Genomic DNA, 20,966 nt, shown 5'->3' on the forward strand with positions numbered 1-20,966 from the left:
TGTATAAGGACTTTCTGATCACAGTGGCAATGTGGTGGTCAAAGGTGAGGTGGCTGTCGACCTGGGTGCTCAGACTTTTTATGTCCCCCCCCCCCCTTCAGTGTTCAGTGGGCTCCCATCAATTTTCCAAAGGGGATGGTAACGCATTTTTTGGCATTAAGCTTCAAGCCATGATTCCGACACCAGTCACTGGTCTCAGAGAGGCCCTTTTGTAGGATGTCTGCATCACTTGGAGAGTTAATAATGACTCCTAGCTTGTAGTCATCAGAGAACTTGGTCAGCCAGAGTCCTTCTGTATTGGCCTGGACTTCTGAGAAGTAGATGCCAAACAGGAGGGGGCCCAGGACCGAGCCCTGCGGGACTCCACTCATGACTGGTCGACAGTCTGACTTGGAATCCACGATTTTTACTCTGTGGGTCCTGTCTGTGAGCCAATTTTCAGCCTACCCAGTGATGTAAGGACTGATGCCTAGTTTGGTGAGTTTATCAATGATACCTAAGTGGGGAATGGTATCAAAGGCCTTGGCCAGTTGAAGGTAGTCTGTATGCACTGCCTTACCCTCATCCACAGTCTTGGTGACTGCCTTGAAGAAGTCAACCAGGGTCAGCAGGCAGGAGCTCCCATTGATAAAGCCAAATTGTGTGGGTTCAAGAGTTTGGAAATTGCCTATATCTTTATTAAGCAGGTCAATGATGATATGCTCCATAGTGTTGCATACCAGACTTGTCAGGCTAATGGGGTGATAGTTCTCAGGGTCTGTGGTTGCTCCCCCTTTATGGAGCGGGATGACTGCAGCAATGTGCCATTCATTAGGGACATAGCCTGAGGTAAGGCTGTGAGTGAACAGGGCACACAGATATGGTGCCAGTTCATAGGTAGGTACTAGGCTATTGGCCCTAGGGCCTATAGAAGCCTAGCCAAAAATGTACCCTGGCTTTTGCCATCCAAGAAAATGATTTTCCTGTGCCCCTGTCAAGCAGAACCAAGGAAGTGATCCCCGGGGTGAATTTCCTATTACCCATCCTATCATCAAGATTTTTCATGAAGAGTGCTAATGAGGAGCTCTGTTTGACATACATAGGTAGTCTGTTACAGAGTATGGGAAGTCTTTGGGACAGAATCTATCCCTCCAGCATGTTCTGTTTATTGTGGTGACAAGGTTTAGGTCCCTAGATCGTGTAACTCAGAGGGATTGGGATTTCTTTAAGTGGAGCATGTCCAACAGCTCTGGGTTTGACATAGCTTTGTATGTTAGGCAGAGATCGCCTCTGAGTAGGCGATATGCGACAGAGTAAAGCTGGAGTTTTTTGAGACGGTCTGTGTAAGGCATCTGTTTGAGGCCAGTAATCCTCTGTGAGGTATTTTTGCGGCCTTTCCAGTTGTTGTAGATGTCTTGTGAGGTACATACCAAAAGGGGCGTTGTACTCTATAATGGGTCTAATGAGTGATGAGTAGAGGGGAACAATGACCTCTTTTTTTCTGGATGAGAAACCTTTTGTGATGAGGTGTGCCACGTAGAAGGATTTCCTGACCACTTTGGCAATGTGATTATCAAAGGAGAGACTACTGTCCACCTGTGTCCCAAAGTCTCTTATCACACTTTCGGTGTTAAGTAGACTACCGCCTATGTGGTAGTTCATGGGTACAGAATTTTTACCAAAGGGGATGACAATGCACTTTTTGGCATTGAGCTTGAGACCATGTCTTTGACATCAGGCATCTGTCTCAGTGAGGCCCTTTTGTAGGATGTCCACATAGTTAGGAGTTTCAATTATGGCTCCTAGTTTGCAGTCATCTGCGAATTTAGTTAGCCAAAGACCTTCTGTGTTAGCCTGTACGTCAGAGAAGTAGATACCAAACAAGAGGGGACCCAGGACTGAACCCTGTGATACTCCACTTGTCACTGGTCTGAAGTCTGATTTGGAGTCTGCTACTTTCACAGTGTGGGTTCTTTCAGTAAGCCAGTTGGCAACCCATCTTGTGACATAGGGATTTATATCTAGTTTAGTGAGTTTATCTATAATTCCAGAGTGGGGGATGGTGTTGAACACCTTGGCGAGATCTAGATAGGTTGTGTGAACCACCTTACCCTCATCTATGGCTTTGGTGACTACTTCAAAGAAGTCTATCAGGTTTAGGAGACATGATCTGCCTTTTACAAACCCAAACTGTGTGGGGTCCACGGTTTGGAGATCTCCAATGTCTTTGTTTATGAGTTCCATGATGATACGTTCCATGGCCTTGCAGACGAGGCTCGTCAGGCTAATGGGGCGGTAGTTCCCGGGGTCTGTTGTGGCCCCCCCCCCTTTGTGGAGTGGGATAACTGTCACGGTGCGCCATTCAATGGGCACAAAGCCTGAGGTGAGGCTATGATTGAACATGGTACTTAGGTGGGGTGCCAGTTCATTTTGTAGCTTATGTAGAACACAGCCAGTGATATTATCAGCTCCCATGGATGCTGTATTCTTGACTTTGGACAATACAGCTTTTACCTGTGCCACAGAAATGGTGGGTACCAAGCTTTCTTCAGGTATTGTGATAGGGCCCTTGGGGGGGGGGTAAAGTTGGCACTGAAGCTGTCGGTCAGTATGTTGGCTATATCTGTTGGCTCAGTATAGGAGGTGCCATTGTGCAATAACTCAGAGCAAATCTGAGTATTGACTTTGAGGTTTTTGATACAGCTACAGAAGGCTTTGTGGTTGTTTTTGGTGTCAGCCACAATTCTGCCTTTATAGCTGGCTTCAGAGGATTTGATAAGGGATCCCAGCTTCTTGTTGAGACTGACAAGGGAGGTTTTCCAGTCTTGTGAATTCATTTTTTTTTGCAACAGTTTCTTCCTTCTGTTGTACAGTTTATTGATGGTTGGGGACCACCAGATTGGCTTCCTTTTTCTGGAGGAAAGCATCTTAGTTCTAGTGGTATGGCAAGGTCCATGCATTTGTGTACATGCTCGTTCAGTGCATTGGTGCATGATTCGGCAGTCATGCAGCTATTTTCCATTGGCAAGGGTGCCGAGAATTTAGCCACCTCTGTTTTTAGGAGCCCAAAGTTGACTTTAGAGACGTTTTTCAGGGTGGTCGCCTTACTGGGGGGGGGGGGGGTGTAGGTCAGATGGAGATTTCCATGGTGATCAGTTTGTGGTCAGATTTAACCAGGGAGAAACTGACTATAGGTGTGGAGCAACAGTCTCCCATGTTGGTGATAACAAGGTCGAGGATGTTGCTTACTCTAGTGGGGGTCAGAATGAGCTGGTCCAGAGCATTGGAATTAATAAATTCAAGAAAGGGTTGGGCCTGTACATTGGTACTTGAATAGTTTTCCCAGTTGATGGAAGGGTAGTTGAAGTCACCCAGTATGAGAGTAATAGATTGGACCATAACAGATTCCAGGGGGCTTAGGAACTGGGAGTGAGAGTCTAGGGACATGTTTGGGGTTCTGTAGCAGGTTATGAATTGTATCGCCATCTTGCCCAGTGTTAGTTGTACCTGAAGTATCTCAGATGCATTATGCTGGGCTACCAGTCTAGAGGTGTGTGTATCCTTTAAGAATATGGAAACACCACTGCCTTTGGAGCTTCCAGACGTATTCTGGAGCTCAAAGGTATGGAATGAGTTGTAGCCTGGGAGCGCAGGGGAGCTTTCTGCCTCTTTAAACCAGGTTTCGGTTACAGCACAGATGTTGACATTCTCCATTTTGAGGAGAGCTTCAAGCAAGTGCATCTTGGGACTTAAGACTTCTAGCATTGAGAAGCATGATCCTCAGATTGCATTTGTTTGTAGCTGTTACGGTGGAATTTTGGTCTTTGGAACACTGCCTAAAAAAGGCAATACAGGGGGTGGCAAGAGCCTTAGCCAATACCCGGAATCCCTTGGGTGACAGATGCAGGCCATCTCTGGCAAAGCATCGAGGTCTGTCGATCATGTCATCCCAGGCAGACAGATACTGGATCCCCTTAGAATGACACCAGAAACTTAGCCAATTGTTGAAGTCAATCATTTTCTGCTTGTACTGTGGCATCATTCTGGGTGATGGTAGAATACTGCTCAGGGCTAGGGTCATACCTGCCTGGGTCACATAATCTGAGAGTTCCATCACATCTGTTTTCATGTAGTCCAGGGAGGTACGTCTCAGGTCATTCACCCCCACACAGACAATGACTGAGTCATAGTTGTACTTGTTATGGAGTGACCAGCGTGCATGAGTTATGTGGTGGATCCTGGCATCTGATAGACAACAGACTGTCACCTTCTCATTGTTCAACCTAGTGAGTGGCACATCAGTGTGCCTCACAATTGAGTCTCCTATGATTAGAACATCAAGCAAAGTATTTTGCCTTAAGGGCTTGGGCTGAGGGGCACACTGTGGTGGTGAGCTGTGTGTTCTGGGGTTGGTGTTGTGTTGTGGTAGTTGAGTGTGTTTCTGTCTCGGGGGGGGGGGGTCACTGTTGTTTGGGTAAATTTTTACTGAGAGCCTCTGCGAAGGTGGGTGCATAGTTTGTGTTTCTATGTGTGGGTTGTGATGGTTGGTGTTTTGGAGGTCTGTGTGTTCTATGTAGTGAGTTGCAGGTGTTGACCTTCTCCTCTTGACCAGCTAATCCGGTCTTGGATGGAGCGTGCACTGCTTCCAGTTTGGAGATATAAGTGCATCTCCCACAGGTATGAGTGTTGGGAGGTAAAAGGAGAGGGATGTCTGTGTACATTAGACAGTAGCCACACTGTCTCAGAATCCACAAGTGCACCAGGTTAGCAGGAGAAAGCACAGGAAATTGCCCTACAATCATACCAGGAGGGTGGTCATAACTAATAAGTACTGGTGCTGTTACTGCGTAGGAACAGCTAGTGCTGATAGCACCTAAGTGTGTTACAATAAATGCTACAAAAGCCTGTTAAAGTGCTAGCCGATTAAGCTAACTGAAGTGCAAGAAGAAAAGAACAAACACATTCTAAGGGGAAAACTGAACAGCAGAATTTCTGGCACCGGTAACAGTTTTGAGGTCATTGTTCCCCTCTACTCATCACTCATTAGCCCCATTATAGAGTACAACACCCCTTTTGGTATGTACCTCGCAAGACATCTACAACAACTGGAAAGGCCACAGAAATACCTCACAAAGAGGATTACCGGCCTCAAACAGATGCCCTATGCAGACCGTCTCAAAAAACTCCAGCTTTACTCTGTCACATATCGCCTACTCAGAGGCGATCTCTGCCTAACATACAAAGCTATGTCAAACCCAGATCTGTCAGACATGCTCCACGTAAAGAAATCCCAATCCCTCCGAGCTACATGCTCTAGGGACCTAAACCTTGTCACCACAATAAACAGAACATGCTGGAAGGATAGATTCCTATCTCAGAGACTTCCCATACTCTGAAACAAACTACCTATATATATCAAACAAAGCTCCTCATTAGCACTCTTCAAAAAAAACCTTGATGATTGGATGGGAGACAGGAAATTCACCCCGGGGATCACTTCTGCGGCTATGGTTGACAGGGGCACAGGAAAATAATTTTCTTGCGTCGCAAAAGCCAGGGTACCGTTTGGCTAAGCTTATATAGGCTTTGGGCCAATAGCCTAGTACCTACCTATGAACCTCAGCTAAGCGCCACTACACGGTGCACAAACATGGGCTTTTAAACCAGAAAGTTGAAAGGGATGGGAAAAATGCCCAAATGGCCAATAAACTACAATTTCTGGACCAGAAACCACTCCTCTTGTGGTAGATAGGTTACCTAGTGCTTACCACTCCCAATGATAAACTAGAAGGCTTCCCCTCCAACACAGAAAGGTCTGGGGTCTCAGAAACTTACAAAACAGTCCTGGATACAGCAAATCTGTATCTGGATTAGACTAGTTACAGGAAAGGTGGGAAACAAGCTTATAACTTTTTTTTTTTTTCAGAAAAGCAGTTAGAACAGTAGCAAAAACACTTTAAATGCTGTACAAGCTAGCACACTTGAGTGTGTAGCAATATTAAGGCAAATACAGTTTAAATAAATGCAGATAAATTAAAAACAACAAAAAAATAAGTGCAGAGAGCAGTAAATTATGAAAAAATCAAAATGGACCCTATTAAAAACACAGTATATAAAAGCACTTTAAACACACCCCAAACCACATAAGTAGAACAACATAACTTTTGCCCAGAAAAAATAGTTTAAGGTTAGTTTTAAAAATAAATAGCTTTGCTCTTGCTACTCCCCAGGATATCAAAATCACTGTTGCAATGATTCTTTCTAGGTTCAAAGGTCTTATTTTTTCCCACTGAAAGGTTTGTTAACCTGCTGTTAGTTACTCCACAGTACTACTACTGTGACTCACAACTACCATTATGTCCTTAAAAAAAAATATATATATATATATATATTAATTTCACTGTTTTGAATGCTAAATAATGCTATACTATGTACTTTAATAATCGTCTTTACTGGACTGTATGTTTAGAAGTAGGCTTGATTTTTCACATGCATTATAAAGATATCTTGTATGCATTCTACATTGTTGTATTACTGTACTGGTGCTTTTCTCCTCGGGCCTCTGCTGAAAATGTATCTGTGTCCAGTCGAACTTTCCCGGTAAACAAATGTAAAATAAAAATAAATAAATAAAATAACTTTTTACCACAAAAGTAAAAAGTAACATCCCCCCTTTAAAAGTGTTCAAAAGTCATGAGACAGTCATTAAAACACTTTATCCTAACTTAATTAAACATGTTTATCAGACAAGTTAAGTTTTCTGTTATAAGCAGTAAAGTAGAAGTTGCTTCCACAAAGGGATTTATCTGCACAGCAATGGAACAGTGTCTGTTGATCTTTGAAAGTTCACAGATGAGAGCTCTTCTTGGCTGCAGGAAACCTCTGAAGTGTTTGGTGGCCAAACTTGACTTCTAGTAAGCTCAGCTCGAACTGACTAATGGTTTGGGAGTATGGAAGGTGCCCTGAAAGCCTTGGAAACTGCCCGATTGCTAAATCTCTATCATATAGCTTAGGCTACTGCAGCAGTGATTCTTTTAAAGGACATACTTAAGGAAGTCAATAATGGACCCCCTGTATCACCTGATCCTGATTAACGCTAGGAGTCTATCATGCAGGTAGAGGCTTCAAACCTCAGACTAGGAAGCTGTTCTCAACCAGATTTCACATCAAAGAGAGAAGAAAATCTAGAAATATACTTTAGTTATAGATATTAGACAAGAGAAGAATCAAGTGCAGTTACAGAGGGAAAAAAAGAAACAATGCTTGGGAACAGTGGAAGCTTTCCAAAAGTTGCAATCCTGCTAAACAGTAAGAAATCCACAGTAGTGGGAAATCATTCTCTTAAATTAGGTACACAGAGCCACTGGGCAGGAAAACATGCTTGCTATATAGTGCTTGGGACTGCGGTCCTACAACATTAATCAACCAACATTGTTGTGTCAAAAAAGCAGCTGGCCTTTTTATGATAGAAACTGGATAGTATGACTTTTGTGAGAATGTCTTATTCACAAGCAAAGTTATTGAGGGTTTCTCAACAAAACTTGCTTGATTCTATGAACAAGGGAGAAATGAAAAAAGCTACAATAAGGTGGGAAAATGTAATTGTTCTTCAAAATGGAAATGCAAGAGAAGTGAACTAAATTCTACTAAAGCTGTACTGAATTTTGAAAAATATAATCAATTCTTTAAAATATTTAAGTAAAATAAGTTGCACTATACTTGACTTTTTGTAAATATGTAATATTTGACTTAAAAGTATTCAACCATATCAATCTCTTAGTTGCTAGTTATGTAGTCTGTGACTTTAATTAATTAAATTTTATTTATTCATTAAGTGGTTAAGTGAAATGGTCTGAATCCTTTCTTCAATATACATACTCTAAAGCTCTTAAATAAAATAATCACTAAGGACAAATTTAAGTTCTATGCATATGAACAATTTATAGTAGGCAATTCAATCAGTTTGTTTTCAGGAGGTGTAGAGAAACTACAGCACACAAATAAAAAAACAAAACAAACAAACAAAAAAATGTTTATGATTATGGTAAGGAGCATATTGAAATTCCACAAAACAGTGACTTAGATGTTAGGATTAAATCCGGGAACCTGGAAATTTTAAGGCAAAAACATTAACTACTGATTTACTGTGCTGCTCACGCAACAAAATGTAATGATCCCAAATCTGCCAAATGACCTTAAACCACATAATGATGAATCCAACAACATGAAAGAAACAGCTGTTGCCATTAGAGACAGTGCAAAAAAAAAAATAATAATAATAATAATATATATATATATATATATATATATATATATATATATATATATGGTTTACCTTCAAAATGTTGAAAGCCATAATGTCTAATGTTCATTTGGTTGAAAAATAACATCTAAACCCAAAACATTGAATGATCAAAATGTGTAAAATCATTTAATTGAAAAAGCAATGAGACCACCTCTACTATTTTGCAGGGTTGCTATACTCCCCTGCACCCCCCCACACACCCCCTACTTAAATATACCAACTCCGATATTGCACTACAGTGCAGAATGGGCAAATTCGATAATTTCAACATTGTGAGTTTAGACTAATTTTATTTCAACATTTTGATCATTCAATATAGTGCATTCAACCAATTCATTTTCAACCATTTAGCATTCAACATTTTGAAGGTAAACCATATATATATATATATATATATATATATATATATATATATATATATATATATATATATATATATATATATATATATATATATAAATATGTAGACTTACCTCGTTCCAAAGGAATTTGATAGCTTCTTCTTGCACAAGTCTCTGAATTCGTTCCTCTTGATATTTCTTTTTCAACCTAAAATATTTAATAGAACTATAAAGTAATATTTAAAAACATGCACGCTGATTAGAGACTTTAGTCAGAGTGCTTGTCGTAAATCCAGCATTACCAATACAAACAAGTCCTGGCACTTATATATATATATGTGTGTGTGTGTGTGTGTGTGTGTGTGTGTGTGTCCATGTTGACATAAGAACATAGCATGTCTACTATATTTCAAATATTGCCATTATTTACCACCTGTAATTCATCACCTTTTCTCCAAACTACAGATAACACTAACACTAGAAAAGAACAACCCAACTCTACTGATAACTTATCACTCGCACTTCTTGGAAAGTGCTTGCGTATATCATGTTGCAGCTACAGATCTTAAATTAGGGACAAAAACAGAAAAAAATCAAAGATAATCAGTGATACTTAAAATATTAGGACTGTTATCTTCAGACATTGCCAAAATAACACAAACATGAATTAGTAGACATTTTCTACAGTAAAATAACTGCATAACTACAGTTGTTGTCATTAAGCCACTAAATAAAATTACTGCTGCTTACAACCAGGGATAAGACACTCCACCCAACTTAATTAATACTACAAGAATCCAGCCTCAGCTCCGATAACCAGAAATACTAAAAAAAAAAAATGAGAGAAGGGACCATGCAACTTCACAGAACCAATGTATATTTGTAAAATAACAACTGCTTTTTCACATAAAGCTTCCTCAGGATTTAAAATACAACACAAAGAAGCTTTATGTCAAAATCCATTTATTGTTTTACACAAATATGCTTTGGTTCTCCAAAGTGTTGCACATAGTGTCTTCTTTCATTTTTATTAGCATTTCTGCTTACCAAAGTGAAGGTTTACTACAGGAAAGTCTCACAGTTTCATTACTAGTAGATGAGAAAACAAGAGTACACTACTGTACTACAATTTACAAATATTAATAAAAATTTTGAAAAGATCAATATTTCTATATGCCCTGTTTCTTGTAAAATGGCATTGCTTACTTGCAAAAGTGTACACAAACAGTCCACTTATAACAGTTTCACAACATACAGGGCACATGGATGTATTGAGCTTATCTAAACAAAATATAATCGTACTCCATATACAACTACAAATCAAATCAAACACAATTTAAGTTGTGAAAACTATAAAGGGAACAAACAGAATAATACAAAAAGCACAATGCCAGAGTCCTAACTATTAAAAAAAAAAAAAAAGACCACAAAACACAACTCAGCACAGGCTTGTGCAAAGCCCGAACGACAGCACAATACCTCCTAAAACTACTTAACACCACGTAATGGGAGCCATTACCACACAGTAAAGTAAAACAAAGGAAATCCAATATGAAACTAAACTTCAAACTCATCAGCGACACAGAAATAGAAGAAATATTTAAAATCATACCATAAGAAGACAGCAATCCTTCAACTAGCAACAAAGTAGTTTAAGTACACCAACAAGAACTGCAACACTACAAATGGTCCTACAGAAACAAGACGGTATTAATATCCCTATATTGGGGGGGACAAAAAGACAACAAAACAGACACAGAAACATCAGAAAAAAAACTACAAAACCTAGAACTAGAAAAAGAAGAGACAAATGCTAGAAAACAAACAAGTTGGGCTGTAAATGTATTTCAAGACTGGCAAAAACAAAAGGAAATAGATTATTACATCACAGAACTTAAGCACACTCCTTAGAGAATTTTATGCTACTGTAAGAAACACAAATGGGCAAGGATATGTTATAAGCAGCTTTGTAAGTATACAAGCAGGACTGAACTGGTATGTAAATATTCCTCCATTAAATCTAAGCATCAACCTAACGACATACACAAGACTAACAAATGCAAACAATGTGTTTAAAGCAGTAATTAAAAGGTACAGAAGAAGTGGAAAAGACACAACAGAATATCACAACCCACTAACAATAAAAGAAATAACACAATTAAGAAACAGCAAAGCTCCCTTTCCAGACACAGTACATAGACTTGTAAGCAAAGTCTGGTCTGGCATACAACTACACTTTAGAATATCTGGAAATTAAAAAGTATGATGCTTCACACAACAAAGCTTCTTCTTAAAAAGACATGAAGATGGCACAGAATACATAAACAGAAACTTCAATGAACACACCAAAAAACATACAGAGCACTATGACTACAGAAGAGAATCCCTCAAAGATTCATGTTTGCCAACCCAACAGACTCATTATGCCCTGTCCAAAGCTTCAAGAAATACCTACAAAAACTGTCACCCATAACAACTTCACTATTTCTACAACCAAAGAGACAGCCACAAAATATCCTAGACAAAATGGAAACATGGTACATAACACAACCAAAAGGAATCAATTACCTATCAAAAATGCTACTACAGATATGCAAAGAAGTAAACTTGCCAAAATATGCACAAACCATTCCTTATGAGCAACTGCAGTAACCTTACTATCAGAATCTGGAATGGAAGCAAGAGAGATAATGAGCATAACAGGACATAAAAGTGACACCATCAGTACACTCCTATTACCAGCCATCAATAAATAACTTCAAAATATGGGAAAAGATAATAACAGGCACATACTAACAAAAATCTGAAAATCCAACAAATCAACATATTACAAAAGATAAAATAGAAAGCATACCAACAAAGAAAAGAGTTAAAGTCCATAATACAGAAACACCAACCTATGAAGGTACACCACGATATCCACCAGCCACAGAAAAAATAATAAACTACAGAACATTAAACATCTGCTCCATATAAAACCAGCAGAACAAGTAAAATTTTACCAATATATAGCTTAAAAATATGACAAAACAAATATACACCTAATTAAATATAAATTTAAAATTTCATTAAAGGTACTACACAAATAAAACTCAACATATGAAGATATAAGATGAAAACAGCAAGTCTGGAACAGAAATCCATCTATCTACAACCCCTTTTCCCATTTTTTCACATGGGGTCGGGGAGTCACCTCCACAGTGACAATCATATAGAGCCAAGGTTTGCACCGCCAGCTGATTAGTCCTGCCACATTTGTTGTTCTACACCACACACTCACACCTACGGCCAGTTTAGAGTGTCCAGTCCACCTACTACATGTCTTTGGAATATGGGAAGAAACCCATGTGAACACATAGAGGACATGCAGACTCCACACAGAAGACATCCCAGCTGAGAATCAAACCAGGGAACCTCCTGCTGTGAGGCAACAACACTATCCACTGCATCATGCCGCCCTATAAAAGAAAATAAAGAACAATACAGAAAAATATTTCTTCCTTTTTAAACTTCTCTATCTATATTCAATACGTACTGTTAAATTAAAAATAAAACACAAATAAACAAAAAAAATAATAATTATAACAAAGTTTGGAACTTTTTTATTGTCATAAAGTGGAAGAACATGAAACTAGATACAACTGAAATTAAACAACAACAAGAATACAACATAACACAGAACTAACACATTTGTATGCAAGCAATAATGCCAGACAGGGTGTGTGTTAATGTGTAATTAATGCCCACCCAGGGGTGTTATGAGATCCGATGCTCTCTGCAAAATTGTTGTGTTTTACTTACTTACTTTTTTTTAATTACTATTTTTTTTTATATATTTTTGATGTAAAATAGTTCCTCCGCCTAATGCTTCAAACTTGCTGTAGTACGTGTTAATGATGTTGGAAGAAGCATTTTACATCCAAAATGTAACACTTAAAAAATAACCAGGAATTTACTTTATTTTTTGGTCCCTTACTCCTAAATCGTTTGGTTCGTTGGCAGTTATTGGAGATTGAAGTTACTAAATAACATACATTTGAGTTTCAGACTTTTATTTCTTTCAGAAAATTCATGCTAATATAAATCCTTTACTTAAGCAACTTTGTAATTTTATAATTGCAATAATTAAAATCTGCTTTTATTTTACAGCATTTGTTCCATTTTTGTTTTAGGTTTTATTCAGATTTCTTCAGCTGAAAAGTCCAGAGGTATGCAAATGTCTTTACTGCTGCCAGTAGTCAACTCACTCCCACTTTCTCTCTAACACACACACACACACACACACACACACACACACACACACACACACACCTCTGCTTCAGAAAAAACATGCTAATGGAAACCATGTTATCTTAGCAACTTAGCTTATAAGAGCAATATTAAAAATCCATCCCTATCTTCGGTCCTCTGTTCCCCCGTTATTTGTGTCTTTGTCCAGATTTCTTGTGCTAAGAGGTTGAGAAGTATGGTAGAGAGGTACGGAAATCTTCTAACTGATGGTGCTGCTGCCAGGGGAAAGCTTGACTGCTCTCACTTTCTCTCACACACACACACACACACACACACACACACACACACACACACACACACACACACACACAAAGACAGTCTCTTCTTTCATGCACGCATTCTCTCACACATGCAGACAGCAACATAAAACATGCACAAACACTTCTTTCCAGTTTCATTTATTTTTTACACTAACTAAACAGCAAAAGTGCTGATTAGCGAGTGTAAAATAATAGCTCAATCGATCTTTCTCTTACTCGCATACACACATACACTCTCACACAGATATAAACACATATACACACACACACTTTTTTATTTAAATTTTTTTATTTTTTATTTTACACTCGCTAAACAGCTAAAGTGCTGCTTAGCGAATGTAAAATAATGGCAACTGTTAGTTTTTTTTTCTGTCTGAGCTCCATGGCAGCTTGATATGCTGCCGTGAAGAGGTGGACTTGTTTTCCAGCGGGCATTACTTGCACATTAATACCCTGCTGTAGAATGTTCGCTCTCTAATCAAGGTGCCAATGTACAATTCTCCCATTCTCTAAAACAGCAATAATAAAGTAATGCTTGGTCTACGCATGGTTTGCTTTGTCTGGTCAACAGGATGAAGCCCTTGTGATCAAACCACACCAAAAGAAAGGAAACAAGTATTACGCACACCCTGCCATGGGTTATTGCTTAATTAATCAAGGTATATTAAGCTGCAGATGAATGCATTCATCTTAAAATACTGAGGACTTGTGTCTTATAACTCAACATAATCCTAAATACAAAGGTAGAAAAGACAAGACACATTATATACAAGAAATGCCAACGGTGCTTTAATGTGTGAGCAAAGACCCACATCAAACGTAGGATGGTTGCCACATGGAGTTCTATGAACAGATGCTGCTTGAAGAGTATTTCTTTCCCTGAGGTACAGAAACCTCACAGCTGATTATTTTAAGTTCTTAAGTAAAGAGGTGTGGAGTGATTATATCTCTCACAGACTGAAACAAACAGATTTCCTGTCCTGCATACAACTCTATGCTGACATTTGAAATAGGAATTCAATCAGATCACCCTAAAGTATGAACATTTAGACTACTAGCTTAAGAATCCCACTCTGATCAAAAGTTTTAAACAGGCTGGGCAGCTGCAGTCTCTTTTAGTTCACTGTGCATGCATGCTATGCCATGTTCCAGGAAAGCAGACAACCAATACATTGAGATTATCTACATCCCTCTGAACCAACATTTAACACATTCAGAAATCAAGTGCGTAATATAATTTTCAATATAACAGTAGACATGCTCCAGATCTAAACTGTATTCGGAGTAACAAAATATTTCTATATTAATATGATGACATAAATATTAGTACGGCATACTTTGTAGCAATCAAAACTGCTCAAATCTGAAAGTATAAAACTCCAAAATAACATAAAAGTTGCAATTCTATAAAGGTGCATAAAACTCAGTAAGCAGCTATGACAGCACCTCACCTGTTACAAACTCAAGTCAGGAATCTGATATTTTCAAAACAAAGTTTCACTTTATTATCAGATAGTTTTAAAGACAACCTGATCTCTGTCTCCTCTGCTCACTCCCATGTTTTAACACACAACTGAGTACCACATGACAAATAAATCACAAATGCACAGCACTGCACTTAAGCTAAAAAAATAAATGAAACTCACTTTTTATATTCAGCAGTAAATGAGATACCGCTTAACTTTAGTGATCTTCATCATGAAAGGAAAAGTTACTCATCACTGTATTGTAACAGCTACCATCCTTTGGTTACTGAGGTGTCAAAGTATGGATCTCAGTTTTTGTTACGCCAATGCAAACAAACAGAATGTTATGAGTCTGAACAGGTTTGTGATAAGTGAACATGGGTTAGAAATACAGAATGAGATTTGAAAAGTAAACAGAACAAGCCACTGATGCAAGAGGAACACCTTCAAAAGATATGAAATGGGCACTTAAGGAAGGCAAGGAAGGTATATGGATCGAAGACCTCCCTATCTACCATTAAGGGAATTACTGCAGTTGAGAAATATTCTATTATGGATTCAGTACATCTCCATTTCAGCAAATGTTTCAGCAGATCATTCATACGACACCACTTCCCCCACAAAAAGGACATCAATAAATATCAGCATGGATATAGACTTTGCAAAAATACCAGATATGTACTCACCATACCAGTTGATTCATATAAACCTTATACCACTGGTAATTTGAGGAATTACAAAACAAAAGCAATTTAAAAAAAGTTTTTATTAAATAGAACTTTCATGTATTTACAAAAACAGCAAAACTGCCAAATGTTGACATCTCTAACTTCTCTAATGTCAACACATAACTAAGCATGTGCTGAGAATAACAATTACAAGCAAAAAATAAAAAAACATTTTTTTTGGAGGAGGAAAAGCCTACCTGCTCCCCCCACGTGGGGGGGCTGCATCCCCACACACTCTGCTGTCACACTGCCTCCAGTTTTAGTAAAACACTATAAAAGTTTTCTTCCTCTACACATGGACAGAAAGGTGTATCCCAGATGCCTGGAGAATAAGCATACTAGTGCCAATATTCAAGAACAAAGAGGACATTCACAACTGTGGGCAGTACAGAGGTGTCAAACTACTGTCACACTGTATGAAAGCTCTGAAGAGGGTGACTGATAAACAAATATGCAGAGTAGTAGAAAGTAAGATGGGAGATGAGCAGTTTCGAGTCAGAGCAGAATGCAGCACAACCAACCCTATGTCTGCAATGTGACAGATATTTGATAAGACGCTAGAGATGAGGAAAGAGTCCAACTGGACATTCCTAGATATGGAGAAAGCATACGACACAGTCTCAAGAAAGCTGATTTGGGCAGTTGGGTAGTGGGTTTGAAGTTCAAGAAACACCAGTAGAATTATTGCAGGCTATGTACAAGGACCCAATGACTCAAGTATGGACACTGTATGGTCTCATATAGGGTTGCCAGTGGGAGTGGATGGGCATCAGGGTTCAGCTCTGAGCCCACTACTGTCCATACTGGTGGTGCAGTACACTAGCAAACAGGTTGAAGGGGACAGATCAGCAAAGTTGCTGTATTCAGTTGATGACTATTCAGACTCTGAGCAAGAACTTCAGCAAAGGATAGGGGAATGGAATGCAAAACTGAAGACACATGGGATGAAATAGAGTACAGGTAAGCCAGTTATAATGACAGCAAATGGTGGAGATCAGAAAAATCTTAGAACTGAGATAGAAAGGAAAACAGTGGAACAAGTTAACAGCTTCAAGTCTGGGAGTGGTGGTTGAGGAGAAGGGAAGTCAGAATGAGAAGGTCAAAGCTAGAATCACAGGAGCTGCAGTCAACTGACACTGAGTGTCATGGGTAGTGTATGATCTAAGACTGCCAAAAAAGCTGAAAAAAAAGTATACAAAACAGTGACGTGGCCAGTACTGCTGTATGGTACAGTAACCACCTGGACAGGAAAGGCACAGCAATTGAGGAAGCTAGAGGTGATGAAGATGAAGTGCCTGAGAAGGGTGGTAAGATCCACAATATGGGACAAAAAAAGAAATGAGGACATAAATGCAGGAAGAAGACAAGAGGAAACAAGGGTATCCAGCAAAGAGGTGGATGGATTGTGAGAGACATAACATGCAGCAGTCAGGCATAAGTGTTGAAGAAGGTAGGAGTGTGCAATGAATATAGAAAGATGGAGACATTTGACACTACACCCCAACCCCCATGTAGAAAAATGGGGAAAAAGGGGGTTGATGATGATGATTCTCCTATCTAATGCCTTGAACTTGAACAGATTTTTCCTTTATGTTTTACATGGAGAAGCAGCACAGTGGTACAGTGGTTACATTTGCTGCCTCCCAGTAGCATAGCTAGGGCAAGGCGAGAGGGGCAACTGCCCCAGGTGCAAAGTGTTGAGATATGGTCAGCTGATCCGAAAATCAAAAATCAGGTATTGCATTTGTGGGAAAACCTTAGTGCTGTAGCACTTGGTGTGTGGTCTAAACTGTAGCAGCAGTTTGCTACAGTTTAAAAGTCAGAAAAAAATAATTTTTTTTAAATCTAAAATTTGAGTGCTTTAGTGCTCCATTCAGCCAGGGTATAAACTGTTGCAACTGTTTGCTACATTTGCAGCAAGCAGTTTGCTATAATTTATAAGAAGAAATTCTTATTTAATTAATTTTTTTTAATAAATGGGAGGAGAGGCAGAGCACAGATACGGGACCTGCAAAAGGGCGGCAGGGGGGGGGGTGTTGTGCATCTGGCCACCTGTTTGGTGAAGCAATACAAAGACCGTCCTTTTTTGGCTCTTCAATGGAAGAGCTTGGGTGGCATGGATCTGTAATAATACAGAAACAGTAAAGTACTTTTTTTTAATTGCTCTTCCTTTGCAGAGCTGAGGGAGTGGGGCACTGGTTCCTGATACCAGCACAGGGCTACACTTCTGCTGCATCACACTTCTTAACCTACTGTTTTTATTCTTGGCTGGGTAACTTCTGTGTGGAACCCAGTTACCTTCCAAAGTTTGCATGGGTTTTTATTGGGTCACTATCCCCAACACATGCGTTTAGGTGAAATGATAGCTTCCTGTTGTAAACATATCCTGGAACATACAAACAGTTGCCTTATACCCACTGAGCACCAGGAAAGCTTATGGTTTTCCTATAAACTTGAATAGGACAAAACGTGTAATACAGAATGAATGAATGTTTCAGATTCATCACAAAACCATTACATTCCATCCCATCCCATTTGCAACACACTTATTTTGCTACTTTCATCTTAAGTCTAAGTGTTTTTGAAACAAACACCTCTACACTAGTAATGAGCTACACATACTATAGTATTCATGATAAGGCCTATCTTCCAAGCAGTCAGATGTAGTTGTTTGGGATCGGGATGTATCAAACGCCCCTGATCTTGTGTGAGTAACTTTTATCAAAATATGTAGTTTTAGTACTGGGATCTAATTTATTAATACGTATACACTGTGTACTTTGACTATAAAGGAACATTCCCTTTACTTCTGATTTGATTTATTTCTGTGCACACTAAGCACTACTTTATCATTAATATTATGTGGTACACATATAAACTTTAAGCCATCACCATCCTGCAATCTGGGAATTATTATGCAACATTTCTTACAGCTAACAGATAGAATACCTTACACAATCACCAACTGTCAGCTTTACATTAGGTAATTAACCTAGGATTATCTTCAAATGAAACATTTACTGTTTTTTTGTATGTACTCAAATGAAGAAATAAACACGAGTAACTGGGTGCCACAGTGGCATCCACACCTCTTGTTTTAACGTGTTAAAATATTAATATTCACTAAAAATACATTTTTTGTCAAAAATAAATCCATTATTATAATGGTATTAGCATTTCTCTTTTAACATCACAAAAGTTCATTTTCAACACCAATTATAACTACATTCAATCCCAGTGTGTGGTATATTTGTATATAGATTTTATAGCTCTCCTGTAATGAATATATTCCTTTCATTCATATTCACTTCATCTGTTACATGGCCTCCGGAAGCATGTGTTTTCCTGTTCTTTGATTTTACTTGGTTTGATTTGTGTTTGTCATGGCTTCTGGTGGACTTGGCAGAATGAGTTTGGCCACCCTCCTCTCAAACTATGAAGGGATTGACTCTTCCATCGGCAACCTTATGGCCTTGATTCAACACTTTACTTAACAGCTTTCTATTTTGACTTTTAACCCTGGGGGACTGGCCTGTGAGGTGGAGACCCTAACGGCTCTTACCAGTTAGTGGACAGTCAGGATATACCAGCAGGGCAGAGTATGTTCTCCTTCTCTTTTTTTACCTTTACCCACTGAGCTTCGTAAGCAAATGGATGCTAACTGATGGAACTTTTCCACCACCCACTACTTTAACAACATTGTCGACTCGTTTAATAAAATGTTTTTTTTTTACTATTGATTCCAAAACAGTTAACACCTTGCCTAAACAGATTTTTAACATTGAAAGAAGCTTCTTAAGTATTGCAAATTACAACCTGAGAATTTACATTTTAGTGAGTCCATTAAAGTGAAGCGTGCACCTAGGGGGTTTAGGTACTGGAATTTCCCATGGGGTTAATACCTCATTTTACTTTGCATCAAGATTTATTACATATTTTTGAAAGGCATGGGATTGAACTTATGGAGATTCTTATAAAACATAATCAAACAGCAACAGACCAAATGGTTACTGAAATCTGCAACCTCGAAAAATCCATTACTCAGGATTTATTGTTCAGCAATTATATGGATCTTTACAACACTACATTTTCCAAAGTAGACAAAACCTGTGAAGAGATCCTTAAGAAGAAAACCAAAAAAATTACAGTGGGACTGGTCAGAGTACCTTGACATTAAAATGTATCCTAACTCAACCCAACCTACTTATTCTGGCTTAGACTCCCATGGAGTTGATCCTGATTCTTTGGGCCCAGATGTTCAAGCAATAGCTTATTTTAACAACGAAGTGGAAGATTCAGTACTCCCTTTGGCCTAACTCTTGTTGAGGCAGTAAGACTAACTCAAGAATCAATCCAAGGATCATTCTTCTGGACCCAGGGAAGGTTTGGCTTGGCAACAATCATGACCTATACTGAAAAGGAAGAAAAGGAACAACAATCAATCCCACTGGAGGGTGAGGTGGTAAACAGTTCTAACACAGTCACATTGAATGACGGGGGGGGGGGGGGGACCTTTTCTGCCAGATTTTTACCAATCAATTGGAGGATTTTAATATTTGCAATTACAGTTAATGGCCGGTGCAGCAAGAATGTGCAGACTTGTTTGACAGAGGTTTGAATTGCGTACCTACTGCTAGGGCATCATTGCCTAAGGTTATTTTGAATTTAAACTGTTTATAGGGAAACTTAACCTGTGCCTTTGTTGAAGGTTGGGCATCGGGCTGGCACCCTGGCATCATAAAAATTGACTGCCAATCATTAGCGGACCGGAGTTCTGCTGTGGCGACCCCTAACCGGGAAAAGCCAAAAGAAAAACAACAACATAAGGAAACTTAACATAAATCTTTTTTTTATCTAATTTTGAATGTACACACAATGGGCCAGATTCAGGAAGGCTTACACGGAGTTCAAGAGTAGTGTAAGCCTCTGTGTAAGCCTCCCGATTCAGGTACAGCCCAAACCTCCGTGTAAGAGACAGCTAACACGTCTCTTACACGGACTGGGCGTGGAAATGCTCAATACCTCATTTGCAGCTCCAAGATATGCAAATGAGGTATTTGAGCGATCCACGAAGCAGAAACCAGTCCGTAACGGACGTGTTGCAGAAATGTACTCAGCTGACAACTGAGTACATTTCTGCAAAATCAAAAACGGAGCTATGTCAGCTCCAAATAAAGGGTGCATATGTGTCATTAAGCATGCCAATGGCCAAATATGTGGCCATTGGCATGAAAAAGTGTTGCAAAAATAAGTTATTTAACTTTTTTTTTTTCCACGGGATTATTGTGTTTAACTGCAGCGCACACCCGCGCAAACGGGGTGCGCTACCTAAAACTGAAAACCGAAGCTTATAAGCCCACAATTGTGGGATTTATGTATTACATGGAATGTCAATGGAGGGACTTGCAGACTAAAAACAATATGGCCTCTGTTTAGTGGTTGTCAAGGGGGGGAAGCTCCGTGTAAGATATGTAACTAAGCATTACTAGGCAATCCTATGTAAATGAGGGTTACAATACTGAATCACACTGCCACATAGGTAATGAGCACTTTCTGAGTAGTGTAAGAGTTAGAGAAGGGGGAGGAACAGAGTAAGA

At 39.1% G+C, this 20,966-nt stretch overlaps 1 protein-coding gene across 4 annotated transcripts in view; it reads right to left on the reverse strand.

Moving 5' to 3' along the window:
* The window catches only part of CEP97 (centrosomal protein 97), a 2,210,548-nt gene that overhangs the window by 239,886 nt on the left and 1,949,696 nt on the right, over positions 1 to 20,966 (reverse strand). For all 4 annotated transcript variants that reach the window (XM_044070962.1, XM_044070961.1, XM_044070960.1 and 1 more), the window contains one exon: positions 8,758 to 8,833. In XM_044070962.1, the coding sequence (XP_043926897.1) occupies positions 8,758 to 8,833 (76 nt within the window). The remainder of the gene's footprint in view (positions 1 to 8,757; positions 8,834 to 20,966) is intronic.

This window comes from Protopterus annectens, chromosome 5.part0, assembly GCF_019279795.1.
Source record: "Protopterus annectens isolate FY-2018-M chromosome 5.part0, PAN1.0, whole genome shotgun sequence".
Taxonomy (NCBI): Eukaryota; Metazoa; Chordata; order Ceratodontiformes; family Protopteridae; genus Protopterus; species Protopterus annectens.